Raw genomic sequence first — 20,769 nt, 5'->3', positions numbered from 1 at the left:
GCCATTTCCCTATTACAGTGGTTTTCAACCTTTTTTTCATTTATGGACCCTTAAAATTTTTTGAATGGAGGTGTGGACCCCTTTGGAAATCTTAGATATAATCTGCAGAGCCCTGTGGGCTGAAAAACCACTGTTCTATTGTAACAACAATCTTTTGGGGACACCCATTCTGTTACCTGTTCTGTTCATTCCCTCTGAAGGACCTGGCATTGGCCACTATCAGAAGACAGGATACTGGGCTAGATGGACCATTGGTCTGACCCAGTATGGCCATTCTTATGTTCTTATGACCCCTTAGACAGAGTCTGTGGACCCCAAATTGAAAACTGCTGTCCTAATGAATTCTCTGCCATTGCAGGGCCTTGAATGCCACATGCAGTTCATCATCTCATCTCAAAAAAAATATATTAGAATTGGAAAAGGTTCAGAAAAGGGCAACAGAAATGATTAAGGGTATGGAACAGCTTCCATATGAGGAGAGATGAAAGACTGGGACTGTTCAGCTAATAAAAGAAAAGATTAAGGGCAGGGCTGTCCCTAGCCATTTTGGTGTCCTACGCAGCCCTCCCATGGGGGGGGGGGCAGGGTTGTGTGGGGCCCCAGGCCTCTGCGAGAGGGCAGGAGCAGGCTTGGGGGGCAGTGGGGAAACTGCCCCCCAGCATGAGCGAGCGGAGCGGGTTGGGGCCAGGTCGCTCCACTTCCTGCCACCCGGTGAGTGCAGGGCAGGTCCGACCCCGCACTCACGAGGCGGCAGGAAGTGGAGTGCCCCGACCCAGCCCGCTCCGCTCTGCTCCCCTGGTTCCCAGGCTTTGGGTCAGGGGGGAACCACCCGCCCAGCACTCACTGGTGGCACAGAACGGGCTGGGGCCAGGTCACTCTACTTACCGCTGTTGGTGAGTGCAGGCCCATCCCCTGCTGCAGTCTTTAGGGGAGTAGGGGCAAGGCTGGGGCGGAGCAAAGGTGGGAAGAGGTGGGGATGGGGCGGAGGCCATGGGGAAGAGGCAAAGCAGGGGCTGGAGCAGCACGCAGCTGCGTAGGGCACCAGGAAATTTGGCGGCCCATTCGTAATGCCCTACGCAGCTGCGTACTTTGCATATGGGTAGGGATGGCCCTGATTAAGGGGGGATATTATAGAGGTGTTTCAAATCATGAATAGTATGAAGAAAGTGAATAGGAAAGTGTTATTTATGTCTTCACCAAACACAAGAACTAGGGAACACCCGCTAAATTAATAGGCAGCAGGTTTAAAACAAACAAAAGGAAGTACGTTTTCACACAATGCACAATCTGTGGTATTCGTTGCCAGGGAATGTTGTGAAGGCCAAAAGTATAAGTAGGTTAGAAAAAGAATTCGATAAATTCATGGAAGATAGGTCCTTCAAAGGCTATTAGCCAAGATGGTTAGGGATGCAACCCCATGCTCCAGGTGTCCCTAAACTTCTGACTGCAAGAAGGGGTGAACACTCAAAATTGCCCTGTTCTGTTTATTCCCTCTGGAGCATCTGGCACTGCCATTGTCAAAGACAGGATATTGGGCTAGATGGACCATTGGTCTGACCCAATATGGCTGTTCTTATGTTCTTAGGGGCACCTTGGTCTCCCCTGTTCTTTTTCAGTGACACACAACAGTTTAGCCCTGGTCTACATTTAAATTTAAATCAATCTAGTTATGTTGCTCAGGAATGTGTAAAATTCACACCCAAGAGCTGTAGCTAAACCAATCTAACCCCAGGTGTGGAATGCAGCTAGACTGACAGAAGAATCTGTCTATTGACTTAGCTGTTGTAGCTTGGGGAGGTAGATTACTTACATCAATGGAAAAAACACTTCTGTCAACGTAGGAAGCATCTACAGTAAGGTGCTACAGTATCATAGCCTCTAGTGTAGACATACCCTTAGTCTCCTGAGGACTGAAAAGTCTTAACTAAAGACTTTGGGCTTAGTATAGGGGTATTTGGGTTGATTTTATTAAAACAGAACTATAAAATTCATGAGCCACTATGATAGCACTAAGCCATATCAGACAGTATATCATTCAGGCATTGGGGCACTTCTTGGATGGCTGTAGGCAGCAAGACTCCAATCCTTCTGTGACCCTAAGAGTCCTTAATGCCCACTGGCATAGGCCATACTGTCTCTGATCAGACCCAACCAACTCACTACATCCAACACTGTGTTAAGTATCATATGAAAGCTAATAACACGCTGGTTATTAATATCATTGCCAAATACATGTTAACTTTATATGTGAAGTTATGAACTTCCTCTGTATGATGTTTCTAAACACATTTACAACCAAACAGTCTAGCCTAGATAAAGGTGATGATAAGGTGTCCTAGACAAGGGAATGTGGGTTTCTAGAAAGCTAATAGGTTGGAGTGCTTTACTGTCTCTGTAGAGGCACCTAACATAACACTTTCTCTGTGAGTGCCAGGGAGAGGGACTGGTCCCTGCAGTAGGAAGATTTGGAGGCAAATTCAGGGCTGGAAAGGTACTAAGGTCAGCCTGCAAGGAGTAACCAGGCTGGGCAAAGCCAGGGTGAGGCTGTGGGCTCCCAGCAGGCAGTTAGGGTCAGATCGCTGGGCCCAAGCTGCACAAGTTACAAGATGCTGACTGAACCCTTTACTGGCCTGAGTGAACCCCAAAATGTCACACATGCAATGAGCTCCATAGGGGCAGAACACTGCTCCCCTGCCTGAGTTTGCTGCAGGACTGAGGCCCAGCTACCACTGACCCTCAGGCTGGTACATTTCAAACAGTCAGAGCAGCCAGGTGCAGTATGCAGCCCCTTCGATGCAAGGGGGGCAGGTAGAGCCAGGCCAAGTGGCCAACCTCAAGATCCCGATTCCCAGCTCTCCCAGCAGTTTGGAGGTGTTCGGTGCGGCCAGCTCAGGTCAGTCTGAATTCCAGCTCCAGCCTGAGGTTTGGCTGCCATCCGCCCCCAACTGGCAGGGGCCTGCGTCCAGCTCAGGCCCCCCTCTGAGGGCTGCTGTGGGGCTGAATCAGCTATTTAGGAAGTGGCACCAGCGGTGAGGGCTCCATGAGTCAGCAGGGCTCGTGCGGCCGTTACCTGCCGGCCAGGGAAGCGGGGGTGGCAGCCGGGCTGGGGGCTCCCGCTCCCCGAGCAGGGGGAGGACAGCAGCTAGAGGGAGCTCCTCCGGGCCGCCTCTGCCTGTGCGCCCCGGTTCCTTTCATAGGCTTCCAGTCCCTCCTCCCCGCCCTCCTTCCCCCGTGATGGCGGAGGACAGCGAGTCTGCGGCCAGCCAGCAGAGCCTGGAGCTGGATGACCAGGACACCTGCGGCATCGACGGCGACAATGAGGAGGAGGCCGAGCACGCCAAGGGGTAGGCGGCAGCGCTCGCGGCTGAGCCGGCGCGTCCGGCCCCGGCTGTAGCACGGCCCCGGGCGCGGGGGCAAGGAAAAGCGCTGGGCTCCCTCCGGCCCGGCCCCTTGCTGCAGCGGGGCCCGGGGCCGCTCCGGCGGGGCGGGGAAGGCAGCGCGGGGCCAGGCTGAGCGGTGGCCCAGGTGCGGAGAGGGGCCCTGCGGCTGGCTGGGCTGGAGCAGCGCGGGATCGCCGTAGCTGTTGTGCAGGGCGCTGGGAGGCGGGAGGCAGCCGTTCGCCCCGCGCCTCCTGGGAGCCTGAAGCGGGGCCTTCCTGCAGGGGGCGGCGGCGTGGGGCGGGGAGCTGTCAGCGGGCAGGTTGCGCGCTGCGGGGCCTCCAGGGAGGTGACAGGAATCGGAGCCTAGCCCCCCTCTGCTGCCCTGCTCGGCGATGCTTGCTACCGCGCCAGCGTGTGAGCCTGGCTGTGGGAGCGCCCCTACCCCCAGCTTCCTCTGGGGCCGGGCCGGTCTTCTGTGGGCATCGCGTCCGGCCGGCTGAGCCCCTTGGCGGGAGGTTGGCTCTGTTCCTGTCCCAGCCCTCAGTGGAGGCACGAAGGGCTTGTGCTTGGAGATCAATCGCCCTGTTTGCAGCTGGCGGCAGCGTCTCCTGAGTTAGGTGAGCTGCAGTTTTTGTGTGTATGTAAGCCCCGACTCACCCAGCGCGGTGAGATGCCCTTGTTTCCAGCGAGAGGAGGCCTTGAGTAGAGGGTGTAGCCAGCAGCGTGTCTGTGAAGAAGCATTGTCCCTAGGATAACTCTCGGGGGAAGGAGGTCACATACTGGCAAATCCGTACTTACACGCGACCCCCCATTAAAAATCAACCTGATACCACAGACATTTCCCCATATATACAAGAGCCCTGTGAGAGAAACAGAGCGGTAAAAGGTGGCATTTTATTGCCTTCCTGTTTAGGAAGGAATAGGATAGCATCTATTGTGTTTTTATTTACCATGATTTTTCTACTTAGGACCTCTCCAAAGCTCTTCTAATTCACTGTATTTCTGTGAAGTTAAAAGATGCCCCTCTATTTTCCCTTAAGTCTTTTTGTTTATAGCTTTCAAACGAATGGCAAATATACAGATCTCCTGAATGATCAGGATAGACTCTATGGAGAAAATAGGAAGATATTTTAAGGACTCTTGAATTATCCACCTCAATCTTGTCATTCATTAAATGAAAATATTCCTCCTCTCAACACCACCTACTGTCCAAAAAGAAACGTGTATAAATCTACTTGTAATTGGAGTAGGGCATGAGTGTCTCAAGTCATTAATACAACAAGTATATTTTAGTAGTAGTCCCTTCTCCTTATTATTCTTAATCACTTTCTAAAAACTCATTTTACTGTAGATTAAACTTTGTCTCCTGTTTCTGGATGAGAAACGAAACAGGACAGTCTGTCTACTTATATACAGACTTGATCTTGCAAAGGGATCCAAATGTGTGACCCCCTTACGCATGCTCAGAGTCCCATTGATTTCAGTGGGTCTCAGTGTGGACATAAAGGACCACTTGTGGATCTCGCTGCTGGATTGAGGCACTGGGGGGAAACAATGTTTTAAGAGTTAATTACATTCAAATTTATATTCTTATCTTTAGGGTTAGAAATATGTTAGCAAAGGGAAAATAGGGTGGCAACTAGGAGTGGCCATGGTGACCTAAAATAGAAATAGGTTAGCTTATAAACAACTATATAAATATCTTCTTAGTCATTAATTTCTTATTCATTAGGGAGACTTATTCACTTCCATAGGTGATTATGTTTGAGAATGTATGCTGTTTATTGTCTGCTGTCCCCCAGGACTTGCTTGGCAACAAACTGCTCTGTACCTTAAGTGTGATGTAAAAAGTCTTTAATTTAAGATTTACAAAGACCGACTCCAGTTTTTCTTGTACTGCAACTTCCTCAGCATATTCATGCCTTGCATACTAAAATAGCTGTGTCGAAAATAATTATAGTAATATAAATTTGGAATATTTAAAAAAGGAAGAAATTGTGCTGTGCTAACTTGGAGCTTTAATTTTGTTTGTTTGAAAGAAAATTCCAGCATTTCTTAATTTCTAAATACATTAAATTAGTACCACTGAAAATACAGTATGATTTTACATTATTGTCACCAATGGGTCACACTGACATTCCAAGCCAATTCAATAGCCTGCTAATGGTTGTCTAGAATTTATGCTTGGTAACTTAACTGTTTGAAGTCCAATTTCTCTTCTTTTCTTCTGTTTTTATTACTTTTCCTTGATTGATCTATTTCTGCCTTATAATAGAAGTCCAGCCTTCCAAGCCATTGAACTAGGCTTCTTCATAGGCATAGTGAGTGCAAGAAGCAGTGTTTAAGAAGGAGCAAGGGTACAATTACGCATCCCTACATGGTGATACATAACTTGCAGCAATACTTGCAAAGCAAGGTAACTGCAGTCTTTAAATGAGAAGTAATATGGTCATGGGCTATACACAATTCTTTTTGCAATCTGTTAAGTATTATGATGAGTTCTCCACAGAAGCCAGTTTTTATGGGTGAGCAATAAATGAAAAATAGGATACTTTCAGATACTATAAAGTTTAACAAAATGAGTGGCTAGATCACTCCAGTAAATCCAGATCACTCCAGACAAACAAGTGATGGGTGTTGTTAGTTTCATAGGACTTGTAATATACAAAGTCAGGTATGAAATTCTGAGTTACTGCTGTGTTTTATCATCTTTTTTTGGCACAGTATCTGCTATTAATTGGAAGTTTTGTGTAACATTGGCACTTTTTGTCAGTTGAGGTACTCAATCAAAAATTCCAACAGTTATTATTGAAAAGCCATGTCAGAAACTAGTAACTGAAAACCCATGCTGTTGCATAGATGTAATTTGTAAAGTCATGTATGTAAAACAATCTGAAAATGGCTCAGAACTTAAAAATTGGAGAGTAACAAACAGTGATTTCCAGTGATAATTAAACCTGGTGATATTCTAAACGGAGCTGTCAACCATGCTTGTAGCTGTTTCCTTTGCCTCACTGATTCAACAGACATTCTGTGCTTCAGAGCAATGTTCTGGGTTGTTGTGTTGATTTGTGTACGGATTGTGTTGTGCTGGGAGATTTATGTGAGTGGTGAATGACACGTGAGGCACTACATTCATTTGGGGTTTTTGTATGTGCTGGTTGTACTGTTGTGTGGGTGGTTTTGAAGAATTGTGGCAGTTGGGCCATCTGGGCAATGTCACTCAGACAACCAATGACACTCTTGCATGCAAATTAGCTGTAGAGTAAGGGTGATAGTTGGTTGAGTTACCTCTGATATCACAAAGGTCTAGGATTCCCGGCATGGCATAGATACATGTCTTACTGTCACATGGATGTAATTTGTAAAGTCAAAATGGCAGAGAACTTAAAAATTGGACAGTAACATATCATGAATCCCACTAATTGAACCTGGTGATATTCTGAACAAAAAGAGCTAATAGCCATGCTTGTAGCTCTTTCCATTGCATCACACTGACTCTACAGAATGTATAGGATTCAGAATGACAATCCTGGAATATTATTAAGTAGATTACAGCAAAACATAACAGCATTTTAGCATTCTGCTCCAGAACTGAAAAATTCAACATCCCCGTACAAATTCCCTCCTCTGCTCCCATTGTGATGTGTTTGCTTTTGATGTTACTTTAAAATTTTCTTTGAGATTTCAGATTAGTTCCTATTGCACAGATATGCCATGGAGTATTTACAGGCTAACTTGGTGCTTTAAAATATGGTCATGGCAAGTGTCTTGCTGAGGTTGGAATAGTCTGCATTAGTGGTACTGAATATTTAATTTTATTCTGTCTCAGGCTTTACTTTTCTTATAGGGAGAGGTATTGTTTATCGTGTGTCAGTCTTTGGTGTGAATACTATGGAAATTAAATCACTTCTTCAAACTGTAGCTTGACATTTAAAATTGGGTCATACACTGTTGACCATAAATAGTGCTGTGACATAGTGATGGTGGATTGTGTGTGTGCATGCGTGTGTGTTTAATATGCTGTGGACAGCAGACCACAGGATAAGTATTCAATAGAAAATAATACAGAACTCTCTAGGATGCAAGTGTCTGTGCCCTACACATCTGGTCCCATTTTCAGGATGCAAGATCATGTATATTTTGTGATTCTCATGTGCTAGTCTCCTTTTTCTCCCTCATCTCTGAAATTTGTTCCTGTTAAGTTTGCTGTCTGCTACACTCTGTTCCACTTCATAGGAAAAGACTGTTTCCAAAACAGCTCCATTAGTAAATGTACTTTAAAATAGGATTAAATAAATTAACTCAGTGTTTTTAAATACAGTTTACTTGACACCGCATTTCCCTTTCTCTGTAGGGTCTTTCAGTCAATTCTCAATGGCTCTTTGCATAGGAATTCTGTGATAGAAAGGGCACAGAATTTTCAATAGACAGCTTCAGAAAGATTGTAAACATCAATATGAAATGCTTGTATGAGTTTTTTTTAAAAACACTGTAATAGAACACTAAGATATAGCATTGTTGAATGGCAGCTTTATAAACATGTTTTTGTCTAAGAATTTTTTCAAATTTGTTTTTAAAGAAATGTGTAACTGTTTTAGTCCAGAACTTGGCATACAAAGTCTGAGTCCTGAAGTGCATTCTTAAAAAGAGATTTGTAGAGCAAAGGGACAGAAGAAACACATTAGTTAAACATTCTGAATGTTGGCATGCTGTAAGTATGGCACTTTTGGTTTATTACTAAACTATAATTCTTGAAGAAAGCAGTGTGTTTCCAAAAATTAGCCCCAAAATGTTCACCTAGCTACTGTTGTGTTAACAGTGAACTTCAAAGGACGTTATCAAGGCTTTCTGGTTCAAAATATTTTCTCTCTTGATATAGTTATGATCTAATAGGAGAGGGGAAACGTCCAGAATCTTAATATTGATTTTTTAAAAATATAGAAACTCTGAGCCAAATATAGCCCTGGTGTAAATATTATAACTCCTGAGTTCCATGAAATCAAACCCATTTACATCAGATCTGAATTTGGTCTTATATCGCAGAAACCATTTAAAAAAAATCTTTGTGGTCCCTCGAAAAAATGCTTTTGTACACTGTTATTGACAGATGCAGAGCCAAAAACCACTGTTCGGAAGAGCTGTGCAGGTAAAGAGCTTGGCAGCCAAAATGACCTTAAACACCTGAAAGATGGGCTTGTTTCTGAAGTTCAGAATTTTTTTACTTAAATTTATGGGTAGTGGCAAGTTTTAATAGAGATGTTGGTGTTTGAAAAAGCTGGTTTTGTTCAAGGGATACTGGGTATTCAGCAATACAGTTTAAAATAACACTCAATGATGTGCTTTGGGAAAGATGTTAAGATCCATTCAAACACAAAAGGAAAAACAGCAACTGCCGCACTGGGGATAATATATAATACTTTGCACTTCTTTAGCCTCTTCCATCTGAGAATCTGATTTGCACATATTTTAATGAATTAATCTTCTCAACAGCCATATAGGGAAAGTAAATCTGTTTCTGAGAGGATGGAACAGAAGCTCAGAGAGGCTAAGACCCACCCTTATAAAAATGTGAATGCACTTTTTCACACTCATGTAAAACAGCAGATGTGCGTCCACAAGTAGAAAGGAATGTGTGGGTGGAATTACAGATTTACATGCATAACTGTTGTAGACATTTGTAAAAATGTAGGCCTAAATAACTTGCCCAAGGTCACACACATAGTCTGTTTCTGTGGCAAAGTTAGTCTATCTTGAGGCAGAGCCAGGTCTCTTGACTCTGCTTTTACTTTAAGTAAGGCCTGGTCTGCACAGTTTTTGTAGCAGTATAAATATTTTGGTTAGGGATACCATTTTTTTTTAACTGATATGCCAGTACAACCCACTATGTGGATGTAGTTAATGGTGTCTTATACCAGAATTGCTATTTCCCCTTCCCCTTTATATCTGTATAGCTGTGTCCACACAGTTGTACTTCTTTAACTATGCAGGTACAGTATGGAGGGGCAACCAGGTCAAATTTCACTGCTGTTGTGACTATGTACCTGGAGCAGTGCTCTGGCAGCAGGACCCCTGTTTAAAAGTGGTCAGGGCCATGGCTGCCTGTCTCTGTAGCCTATGGAACCTTAAGCAAGTGCAAAAACCTTGGGAGGGGGGGATTTACCCCCTGCAACTCCTCCTAATTGGTGTCTCAGTTGAATGGGTGCAGAATCAAGCCCTACGAGACTACAAAAACTGGACAGTTAAACATGGTGTGTAAATGACCAATTGTTCAGGTACAAATATGTTGTGTATGTAGCATGCCCTTTGAACGTCTGCCTTATAGGATATTCTTCCTTCTTATGCCCACATGCAGCTACTACAATCTGAAAGTGATTTATGTGCTGGACTAGTGAAGGAAAGTCTAATATTCTCCCCATTGCCAACCCCAGCTGTAAAACTCCTATAGTCCTTTCAGTTCAGTAGTTTTGAAGAGAGTTAGAAATATTGAAGGTTGGGGCTTGTCTTTTATTGCTTTTGCCCTCAGCTCTGCACAGTCACTGTTTCTAATTTGACTCCATAGTCAATAAAAGTCGCTGACCACTGCTGAATCTTTCTGCCGCAAACATGCCTAAAGAAAAGTGAAGCGAAGGACAAACAGATCTGTCTTTTAAAATGTTTCATATTCTGTGACATGTAATAGTAATGAAAGGCCGATTTAAGCAGCTGACTCTACAGAGCATCTCTGCTTCTGAACATTCCTGTTGAGTGGACACCCTGTCAAAGAGAGAAAAATATTTCTTTTGGACCAAGCATTGTGAACATTTTAAAATTGAAGGTTGTGAACCAAAACTGGGATTTGAGTAGAGGCATACTTTAGAAATGGTAGGGAGAGGGATTATTCAAACAAAAAGTGTTAGCACTTTTAATGTTGCTGATCTGCTTTATTTTCCCTTCAGCTGAAATCATAAACAAAATCAGAAGTAGTTTTAAAAAGATGGGTCTGAACACCACCAAAAAGTATTGTTCTCAGCTGTCTAACTTTTCATATGGAGTCACACATGTTTAAGAAGAAAAAAAGCAACCCTCTCCTGGCCAAAAACCAAATTGAGTATGATCTCCGTGTGTATATAATGTCTGCTGCAGTTTCCACGGTATGCATCCGATGGAAGTGAGCTGTAGCTCACGAAAGCTCATGCTCAAATAAATTGGTTAGTCTCTAAGGTGCCACAAGTACTCCTTTTCTTTCTGGTATAAACATGATTTCACAGGGAGAACATTAGTTAGACTTGACAAAGCACCATTCTTTCCCATCATTACCAAAGTGACATTTTTGAAATGTAGTAATTTCATTATTTAACTAAACCAAATAAAGTTTAGTTAATAAATTTAACTAAACCAAATAAAACATTGACCTTTTAACGATCTTAATGAGCAAAATTCCACCGTGGTGTAAGTCAGAGTAGCTCCCATTGAAAAGTATGTGAGTTGCACCCACTTATCCCAGAGTGAATTGGGATAAGTGGGCCCAGTGGAAGTGCATGTTAGAAGAACAGTGTTTGTAGTCCCACGTACCAGAGCTATATTCAGGGGTAATGCCACTTTTGCAGTTCAGCTTAGGGATCAACTAGCATCATTCTTCTGTCATCAGTAAGATGCTGAGGGGAAAATCAAAGTTTAGTGGAAAAGATCAAACCAACAGAAACATTAGATTTAGTTGAGTGTGTTTATTAATATAAACAATATAGAAAATGACTTAATTTTGTTTAAAACTGTAAGGCACTCAAATGTTTTGCTTTTGCCATAGTTTGTGAAGTCCTTGAAAACTTAGGTCTGCTTGCACACATTTCAACTGACTCATAGCTATAACCTCTATGTGGACCTTTAGGGCTGTTCTTTTATTATAGCGTACACGTACCAACAACTTAGCACCCAGGCATACTAAGTAATTTTAAGTGTGATTCTTTTAAACAAGTATATCTTTTAACTGTCTAGGCTGGTGCAGGTTATAAACATGATTCCAGAACTAAAAATTCTCTCTGTGCCTCACTTATGCAGCTCAAATTCCTGTTTCTTCTTTGAGTAGATGCAGCCGTGTATTACATGTAGGTGTGTGTATGGCTCGGGCACTGGAGATGGTGAATTTTGCCAAGGAGTACCCATAGAGGGGCAGCATTTGCACCTTGTGGCCACAGCCCCTCCCCTGGTTGTATGAGGCGGTGGCACTGTCCTGACCCTCCTCAGTTCCTTCTTTCCACCTGTAGCAGGAGTCAGAACTCTGTGTGGTCTTAACTTCATAACTTCTCACTATTTTAGTGTCTTCTAGTTGTATATAGTTAGTAATACCATTAGTGTTAGGTTAGTGTTAGTTGCACTTAGTTAAGTGCAAGCCCTCACTGGGATTTATACATTGTATGCCCTGTGCGGGAGCGACCCCTAGCAACGATCCCCACACACGGTGCTTGCTGTGCTTGGCGAGGGTCAAGGAGTGGTGTGTGATCTGTAGATTGTTCATGAAACTGACTCAGGTGGCTAGGGACTTTCACCTAAAGCAGCACCTGCTCAAATAGGCTTTGTAGCCGGCTTCGGCACAAGGCCTTTGTTGGATCAGAGGTCACCCTCAGGTTCTGGGGGTGGTGCCGCTTTGCACTCTGGAGCAGGTGCCTCTCCAAAGAGATGGAGAAGCTGTTCCCTGTTGAGTGTGCCGAGGAAAAGGTTGCATAAGACCAACTGAGACCACTCCAGGTCTTGTGGGGTCTCTTCCAACTTCCCCAGGAAGAGCGTGGACCGGCATGAGGCTAGTGCCAGTTCTCAGGATGTGCCTAGTATCCAGTAGGGAGGTAGAGACCCTGCACCATCTACTCTGGTTCTGGCTCTGGGGGTCCATTGGGTCTGGTACTGACAAGGGTGATGCTGACACCAACTCGTTCCACATCAGCAGTGTACCAGGCAGCTACAGACTTCCTCTCCCTTGGCCCAGGACTTTGCCAAATCTGTATTGTTTATAACCCAGTTGGCTGGGCAGGCTTCTAAACTCTTGGGTCTGCTGGCACTGCACCCCAATGTTCCCTTCCACAGCCTGTGGAAGAAGGACCGGTACCAGACTCGGTATAAGGAACCTCCTTGGCACCAGAAAACTCCTTGGCATCGGTGCATGTTACCATGGCGGCTCTCACCTCTCTCCACTTGGGCACCATCATCTGCTTCGGTACTGCCACTGACTTTGGGGTTGACACCACTTCTGGCACTGGTGTATTTGGTGCCAGCAGTAGTGCTTCTATCATCAGTCCTGGTCCCTGCCTCGTTCTGGGTGATGGACGAGTCAGACCAGTTACTTGCTCCCTCAAGACCAGATCCACCTTTGTGCCTGGAAACCTGAGGTGCCTCGGCATTGGGATCAGGTTCTTTCTCCTCCCATTCTTCATCACCTGACCCGCTTCGGAGACCATTTATGGAGTACTATGGGCACTGGGATTGGCACTCATCTCACAGTTGGGAAGGGGTGACTACTGGCCACCAATGCCCTATCCTTACCCGTGGTCTCTATGGAATCCATGGGACACTCCTGGATTGTGGAGGTCATGCTTCTCGGCTTGCTCTAAGACAAGGTCGCCAGCCAGATCGGTGGTGGGAACTGTGGACCCACCGCAGATTCAGGCACCAGTGAGCCTTCCCTGTATGGAGCTGCCCCTTCCAGCTCCACCAGTCCTGGAATGAGAGCCCATTAACCACCTTCTCTTCGTCCCCAGGTGATTCAGTCTGGCTCTTCTTCTTCTCCAGTACCAGAAGATTTCAAGGCCTATCAAGACCTTTTGCAGCAGACCCTTTGCAGCATTTGTCTGCTTCCCTGGGCATTCAGGCAGAATTCCTGCAGGAGGAAACCCATAAATTAGTGGATATCCTGCAGCCGTCTGCTCCTGGGAGAGTAGCTCTCCCTGTCAACGATGTGCTCCTAGAGCTGCAAAGATCCTCTGGAGTACGCCATCTTTGGTTGAGAGCTTTTACTCCCATCCAGACCCAAATTCCCTAGTTGCAACTGCAGTGAACAATAGGGCCTGGCAGGGCAGGTTTAAGACCACTCCTAAGCACAAAGGATTCCAAAAGGATGGATTTAATGGTCAGGAAGATTTACACCTCCTCCTTCTCTGCAAATGCAGATTGGGAACCAGCAAGCATTCTTGTATGATTTTTTAAATTGGACAGCTATGTCTTAGTTTGTGGACCAGCTGTCCTGAAACCTCCAGAGAGGAACTTCGGGCATTTATCAATGAAGGCTGCTTAGTGGTCAAGATGTCACTGCAGTCTATGCTGGATATCACAGACATTTCGGCCAGAGTGATGGCTTCTGCAGTGACCATGAGAAGGGTGTCCTGGCTGCAGAATTCAGGCATTGCTTTCAGTGTGCAGCAGGCCATAGAGGATTTACCCTTTGATGGCTGGGTGTTGTTTTCAGACAAGACAGATGAGACCCTGGATTTCTTCAAGAATTCTAGGTCCACCCTATGTTCCTTGGGGGTGTATACACTGGCAGTGCAGAGGCGCCACTTCGTTGGCCAGCAGCAGCAGCAACAATACCATTCATAACGCATCTTTGGGTAGCCTTTTCTTCCCTTGAGACAGTGGGATTACCCCAGACAAGGACATGGATCCTAGAGGAGGAGGCAGTCAGGTCTGGCTGGTCACCCTGCCCACAAGCAGCGTTTTTGACTCCTTGGTCCAGAGTGGTGGTCTGATCATTACTTCCTTGACCCATCTCTGTTCAGGGACAGGCTCACTGGCTTTTATGATGCTTGTGGCTTGATTACAACTGACACCTGGGTCCTAAACACTGTCAGATTGGGCTATGCTGCCCAGTTCCTTTCTACTCTTCCCCCCGCAACCTCCCTCCCTGTCCCTCTTTAGGGATCCCCTCCTTGAGCAGGTCTACTCATTACTGGCCAAAGGAGCAGTGTCCTTTGCCACGCCCTTACCAACCAGGACTGTTTTTACCTTCAGAACACCGGGGTCAGGCTTCGATTCCTGGTATTTCCTGGTTCCCAAATCCAAGAGAAGGATAAGACCTATTTTCCACCTCCGCATCATCAACAAATATATCATATCCATGATGTTATATAGGGTCACCCTATCAGCTAACCTCCTCATGTTGTCTGGACGACTGGGGTGCTGCTCTGGACTTTAAGGACACTTACTTCTATGCAGTGATTCACCTCAGCCACAGAAGATTTCTCCAGTTTGTTGTGGCAGACTGTCATTTTCAGGAGGCAGACCTTCCCTTCTGTCTTGTGTCTCCTGGGTTTTTACCAAATGCATGGTCATGGTGACTGCGTACCTCAGAAAGAATGGAATCCATGTCTTCCCAGATCTGGACGACTGGCTACTCAAGGGTAGGCCCAGGGAAGAAGTCCTTTTTTGTTTATGCATTACACTGTGTTTATTCAACCATCTGGGTCTCATCCTAAATTCCAGAAAGTACCATTCAATAAATGGAGCTCATTGGGGCCCTAATAGACTCTACGAGTTAGAGAGCGTTTCTGCCAGCCGACCATTTCCAGACATCTTGCTGTCTTTGTCTCGGTCTGCTGTCTTTGTCTCAACCTTCCATGACAGTTTGCATATGCCTGAGGCTCTTAGGCCACATATCTACATGTATGCAGGTGGTTCAGTTCACGAGTTTACACTTTTGCCCTCTTCATATGTGGCTCAGGACTGTTCACTATCCAACTCTTCACCCCCTAGACAAGTTGGTCTGCCTTCCTCCATTGATCCTGGACTCCTTGCAGTGGTGCCTGGTTCAGGGCAATGTATATCAAGGTGTTCCCTTTTCCCAGCCCTTACCAACCAGGACTTGTCACCAATGCCTCCCTGATAGGTTGAGGAGCACATATGGGGTCACTGAAAGTTCACGGCCTGTGGTCAGAGCAGGAAGCTCCACTGTACATCAGTGTCCTGGAGTTTTGAGCCATCTATAATGCCTGTTTCACTTTCATAGACCACATCAAGGGGTTGGTAGTTCACATATTTACCAACAATACCACCATAATTTATTATGTGAACAGGCAAGGGCGAGCATGCTCAGGGATCTCTGCCAAGAAGCGATCAGGTTGTGGCAGTTCTTCATTGACGAGAGTATTTTCCACTGAATGCATCCGATGAAGTGAGCTGTAGCTCACGAAAGCTTATGCTCAAATAAATTTGTTAGTCTCTAAGGTGCCACAATATTCCTTTTCTTTTTGCGGATACAGACTAACACGGCTGGTACTCTGAAACCTGTCATTGACTAAAGTATCACTCCAATAGCCATTCACTTGCCAGGATCCAGAATCATCTCGTGGGCCACCTAGCAGGAATTTTTCACTGAGCCACAAATGGTCTCTGAAGCCCAGCATTCTGCAAGTCATCTTTGCAGCGTGGTGCATCCCAATGATCAATCTGTTCGCTATAAGGGACAACAGGGAATGCCATCTCTTTTGCTCTCAAGAGGGCTTCAGTCCAGGTTCCCTGACTGATGCCTTCCATCTCAGCTGGCAGTCGGTTTTCCTGTACGCTTTTCCTCTGATCCTGATCATTCCCCAGATCATCCTCAAGCTGAAAACTCATCCTCGTTGCCCCAGCATGGCTGAAGGAGGGTTGGCTTTCTGACCTTTTTGTGCTGTCAGTTCAACCTCCCATATCACTTTCTCTCCATCCCAACCAGCTCACACAGAATCACAGACGTACTTTGCACCTCGCACTCAGCTCCCTGCATCTCACAGTGTGGTTGCTCCATGGTTGAATGATGCAGAGTGATGTTCGGCAGCTGTTTGATGGGTCCTACTCACTAGTAGAAAACCCTTTACCGGGATGGCCTATGCAGCAAAGTGGAAGCATTTTTTAGTGTGGTCATTGGCCCACGGAGGTCAACTCACACTAGCTAGTATCTGAGACATCTTGGAGTATTTGCTGCATCTTCAATCATCGGGCCTTATGCTTAGCTGGTTGAGGGTGCATCTAGTGGCAGTCTCATGTGTCGACCCCATTCATGGAAGACTGGTGTTTTCCAATGCCATGATGGTGAGATCCTTGAAAGGAACCCTTTGTCTTCAGCCTCCAGTGTGGGAACCAGAGGTTGGGACCTTAACACGGTCTTAGTGGCTCACATGGGACCTCCATCCTGCCCTTTTCCTCTGTTTTTAAAAAAAAAAACTGCATTCCTTGTGGTGATAATATCTTTAAGATGAGTGTGAGAGCTGCAGGCTCTGATGGCAGAGCCTCCTTACACACAATTCTCCAAAGACAAAGTGATGTTGCAGCCCCACCTGAAATGTATGTCTAAAGTGGTCTCTCGTTTCATTTAAACAAGGCAGTATATTTATCTGTATATTTTCCTAAGCCTCATTCCTCTCTAGAGGAGAAGTGTCTTTACATGTTGGACATCAGACAATGGCCTTTTATCTGGACAGGACTAAGCTTTTTTAGGCTTTGCCTTGTCTGTTTGTCTTGTATGCAGAGTGTATGAAGGGACAGGCAGTCTCTTCACAGATGATCTCTAAGTACGTCACTTCCTGCATCAAGACTGCATACGAAACAGCTTCGACTACACCTCCTCTACAGGTTTGAGCTCATTCTACGAGAGTGCAAGCTACATCAATAGCATTCTTAAGTGATGTATCAATATTGAATATTTGCAGGGCAGCCATGTGGTCATAGATACATACGTTCACAAACCATTATGCAGTTACTGTGGCATACAAAGCAGATGCAAACTTTGGGAAGGCCGTCCTGTAGCCCTTATTTAAATAGACTTTGAGCCCCACCTCCTGTGAGTATTGCTTACGAATCACCTAAGTGGAATACACGGCTGCATCTACTCGAAGAAGAAGAAATGGTTACTTACTGTAATTGGTTCTTCAAGATGTGATGCAGACATATTCCAAGACCTGACCTTTGTCGCTTCTGCATTGGTGTCTAGTCTCTGGTTGTTCGGTGCGAAGGAATTGAGGGGGGCGTCAGCCTCAGGAGAAGGGGTTGTGGCCACGAAGTGCAAGCTCTGTCCCTCTCCAAGTACTGCTATGCAAAATTCTCCAGCTAGGTATATGTGTGTCCAGCGCATCATAAGAGGAATACACATCTGTATCACATCTCAAAGAACCACAGTTAAAGTAAATAACTGTTTCATTTGCAGAGCTCAAGGAAACATTCCACTTTCTCTCATCTCCCCCTTTTCTCTCAGCTCTCTATGCCCATGTCTGTCATAGTTATTGAGACCTAATCCATAGAGGGTGCTGAGCACCACCCCTGTACTTCTTCCTTCTCTTCTTCTGTTGCAACTTCCATTGAACTCCTGTGGAGTTGTAGGGTTCAGTGCTTCTCAGCATTGATCTTTCATATAAGGATGGATTTAGAGAACAATGATATTACCATAGAGATGAGTGTTTACAGTGACTGGTTGGTACTTGCTTAAACACAGGCTTTCAGCATTCAATTTGGGCATGTGGAGCTTTCTCAGGCTTTGGGGACCCAAGAATTGACCAGCAATGCAATTGCCAAGACTGTGGACACTATAACCTTTGAAATTAGAGTGCAGTAAAGATGACAATGGATTTTATATACTTTTCATAAGGATTCATGATGGTTGCAACTCTCTATGCTAATCCACTTGTTCCCATGACCTGACTTTGCTAGAATAGCCAAATGATGTCTCTTGTATGCTTGTCAATGTCCCTCACGATCAAAGCTGTTTCTCGTGTAGAAATAAAATAAGCAAAGTTTTTATTTTGCCCAGTGCAAAAAGGCATCTAACATCTGCTGTGGAGCCCATGATGTACATATGGTTTTTCCTGACTGTTAACTTCTCTTGGAGAGTATTCAGCTTGTGTTCTAGAGTCTCTCTCTTTTTGTTTTTTTTCCTGTTTGTCTGGTCGCTGTTACTACCATCCATTGGTGAGCTCTCCCTTAATATCTACAGGCTCTACTCTTGTATTTGGTCATTTGCTAATTGACTGCTCCCTTTACTTCAGGAAAAAAGGGTTCACTGTGTCATCAGCTAAAATGTTTGGAGTCAGCAAGTGTAGGCTGCAGTTGGTTGGGTTTTATGTGTTTTCCATTAAACTTGATCCAGTAATAGTCATTGATAGTAACTCTCCTTTTATTCAGCGAGATTTGAGCAAGATACATATCATATGTTAAAAACAAAGTTCCCTGAAAAATTGCACAGAGTGTTTTCTGGTTGGAACCTTCCCTCTAATTCATTCTTCCCAAATCCTTTTGTGGGCTATTGATAAACATCAAGAGTATCTGAGGGCATGGGGAAAGATTTTCAAAAGCATTTAAGGTATTTAGGAACAGAAGTCCCATTGACTTTCAGTGTAGCCTGTGCACCTAAATCCCAAAGGCACTTTAGAAAATCCCACCCATGATTCATTGCTGGAAATATCAGAAATGTTCATGTTGTGTTTGTGGTTATAGTGTTTCTAGTTCAATGCAGAGTTATATTCTGAAATTTCAATTATTACTTCTGCAGACATACATAAGGCAAGTTTTAGCTCTAGTGCATTACAGTACTATATTTCTCTTTCTCCCTGAAGTCTCCTGCCCCTTTCTTTCTGCAAAATGACTCCTGCTAAATAAAATTGTTCAGCGAGACATTACAACTTCTGCTGTATATGTAAAAACTGCCACTTCATGTTTCTGCGAAATAAAAGCCATGGGGATGGCATTGACTGTTATATGGTGCCCAAATGCCCTGTAAATTAGGGGACTGAATGGAAAGCAAATGATCAAGTTAACATAGAGAACTTTTCTGCAATTTACTCCTTTTGTTTGTCCTGATTTTTTTCCCTCCTTGTGTCATGTCTGACTGTTATTAGTTTTCATATGTAGGAATAGTGGTTTTTCTAAATTTAACTTTCATGTACTTCAAGCTTTGTGGTATTGATTTTTCTCATTTTACCTTCTCTGAATTTCCTGACAGAAGTCCTGGAGGGGATTTGGGAGCTAAAAAGAAAAAAAAGAAACAGAAGAGAAAAAAGGAGAAACCAAACTCCGGTGGCACCAAATCAGATTCTGCATCTGACTCCCAGGAGATTAAAATTCAACAGCCTTCAAAAGTGAGAGCCTTGTTTTATTTTAACTTCTGTGGTTTCCTGTGAAAGTGCGTAGTGCTGCCTTAACACTCATTTGAATCGGGCATGGGTAGTTTGGGTTATTGTCATGATTAGAAACGAAAGGACAAGGAACTATATGAGAAGGTGAATATGTTCAGTAGTTGGCAGCCTTTAAAAAGCTGCCTTTGGTATGCTGGTGATTACCAGGGAGATGTGTTCTGTGGAGGGAGGAGGGAACAGCTTTTTTAGTCGGTTAACATTCAGGTTGGTGGTGGCCTTGTAGCAGAGAATTTTAATCTGCACTTGTAATGTTTTAGTAGCATATTTTGTGTTTGATAAATTGCCTCTAATTTAGCCTCATTCTAACTTGTCCGGATTTATACCCAATTTTTTGAACAGTACAGTGCCATCTGGTAGTGGATTTCAGAGCAGGGAGGCAAGTCTATGCTGACTGCTGCACTTTGAATTGGATCTGTCTTCAGCAGCTGCTGCTGAAGAGGTTGTGGAATCTCCATAATTGGAGATTTTTAAGAGCAGGTTAGACAAACACCTGTCAGGGATGGTCTAGATAATAATTAGTCCTGCCATGAATGCAGGGGACTGGACTAAATGACCTCTCGAGGTGTCTTCCAGTCTTATGATTCTATGATTTTATTTTTGAGAGGAAATACCAAACAAAAGGTCTGAGGAAACTTCTGTGTCATGGGCATCCACACTTTGATAATGCAAGCCTCAGGTGTGGAAACAAGCAGCCTGTTACCTTGAAGTCCACACCTAATTAGCGTAAAATGGAGCAAGTTGCACTTGGCCTCTTTAGTACTGAGATACTGTCTGGGGAGGCTCCAGATCCATCCAGATCTGTGCCCAGGGCCCAATTTGGGGGCCCCCAGCAGGAGCCCGTAACTTGGGTAGAAGTGTGGGGGCCACCGGTGCTGTAACTGTGGCCCTGCCCCCTGCTCCTCCTCTTCCCCCGGGGCACTGCCCCTGGCCAGGCCGAAAGCCAGTGCTGGACAGTGGTAGGAGCCTTCCAGGGAACCTGGGCTGCTGTAGGGGGAACCCTGGATCCTCCGCCTGCTCTGTGTCGGGCCCAGGGTACCCAAGAGCAGCTCCCAATCCGTGTCCCCACCCTCCAGGGCACGCTGCTGCCGGTGGGACCCAGAGGAAGGGACTCTGGTCTGGCCTCCTGCCCCCTCCCTTCCCAATGTCAGGCTGCTCCTGTTGCTTTCCTCCTGCTTCCGGTGGCAGGTTGCCCCTGCAGACACCTGGGCTTTGAGCCCAAGGCAGCAATCATGTGTGGCACTGCTCCTCCTATTGCCTCTGGCCCAAGG

General features: G+C 45.1%; 1 protein-coding gene across 2 annotated transcripts in view; it reads left to right on the top strand.

Moving 5' to 3' along the window:
• The first annotated feature begins 3,184 nt into the window (after positions 1-3,184).
• The window catches only part of NMT2 (N-myristoyltransferase 2), a 53,656-nt gene continuing 36,071 nt past the window's right edge, over positions 3,185-20,769 (top strand). The window contains exons 1-2 of one of the 2 annotated variants that reach the window (XM_084618446.1): positions 3,185-3,344; positions 19,309-19,444. In XM_084618446.1, coding sequence (XP_084474572.1) covers positions 3,235-3,344; positions 19,309-19,444 — 246 coding nt within the window. In that variant the 5' untranslated portion in view covers positions 3,185-3,234. The remainder of the gene's footprint in view (positions 3,345-19,308; positions 19,445-20,769) is intronic. The other variant, XM_084618445.1, reaches the window with a different exon arrangement.

This window comes from Lepidochelys olivacea (genome assembly GCF_965140295.1).
Source record: "Lepidochelys olivacea isolate rLepOli2 genome assembly, chromosome: 2".
Taxonomy (NCBI): Eukaryota; Metazoa; Chordata; order Testudines; family Cheloniidae; genus Lepidochelys; species Lepidochelys olivacea.
This window is presented reverse-complemented; position numbering and strand designations above follow the sequence as displayed.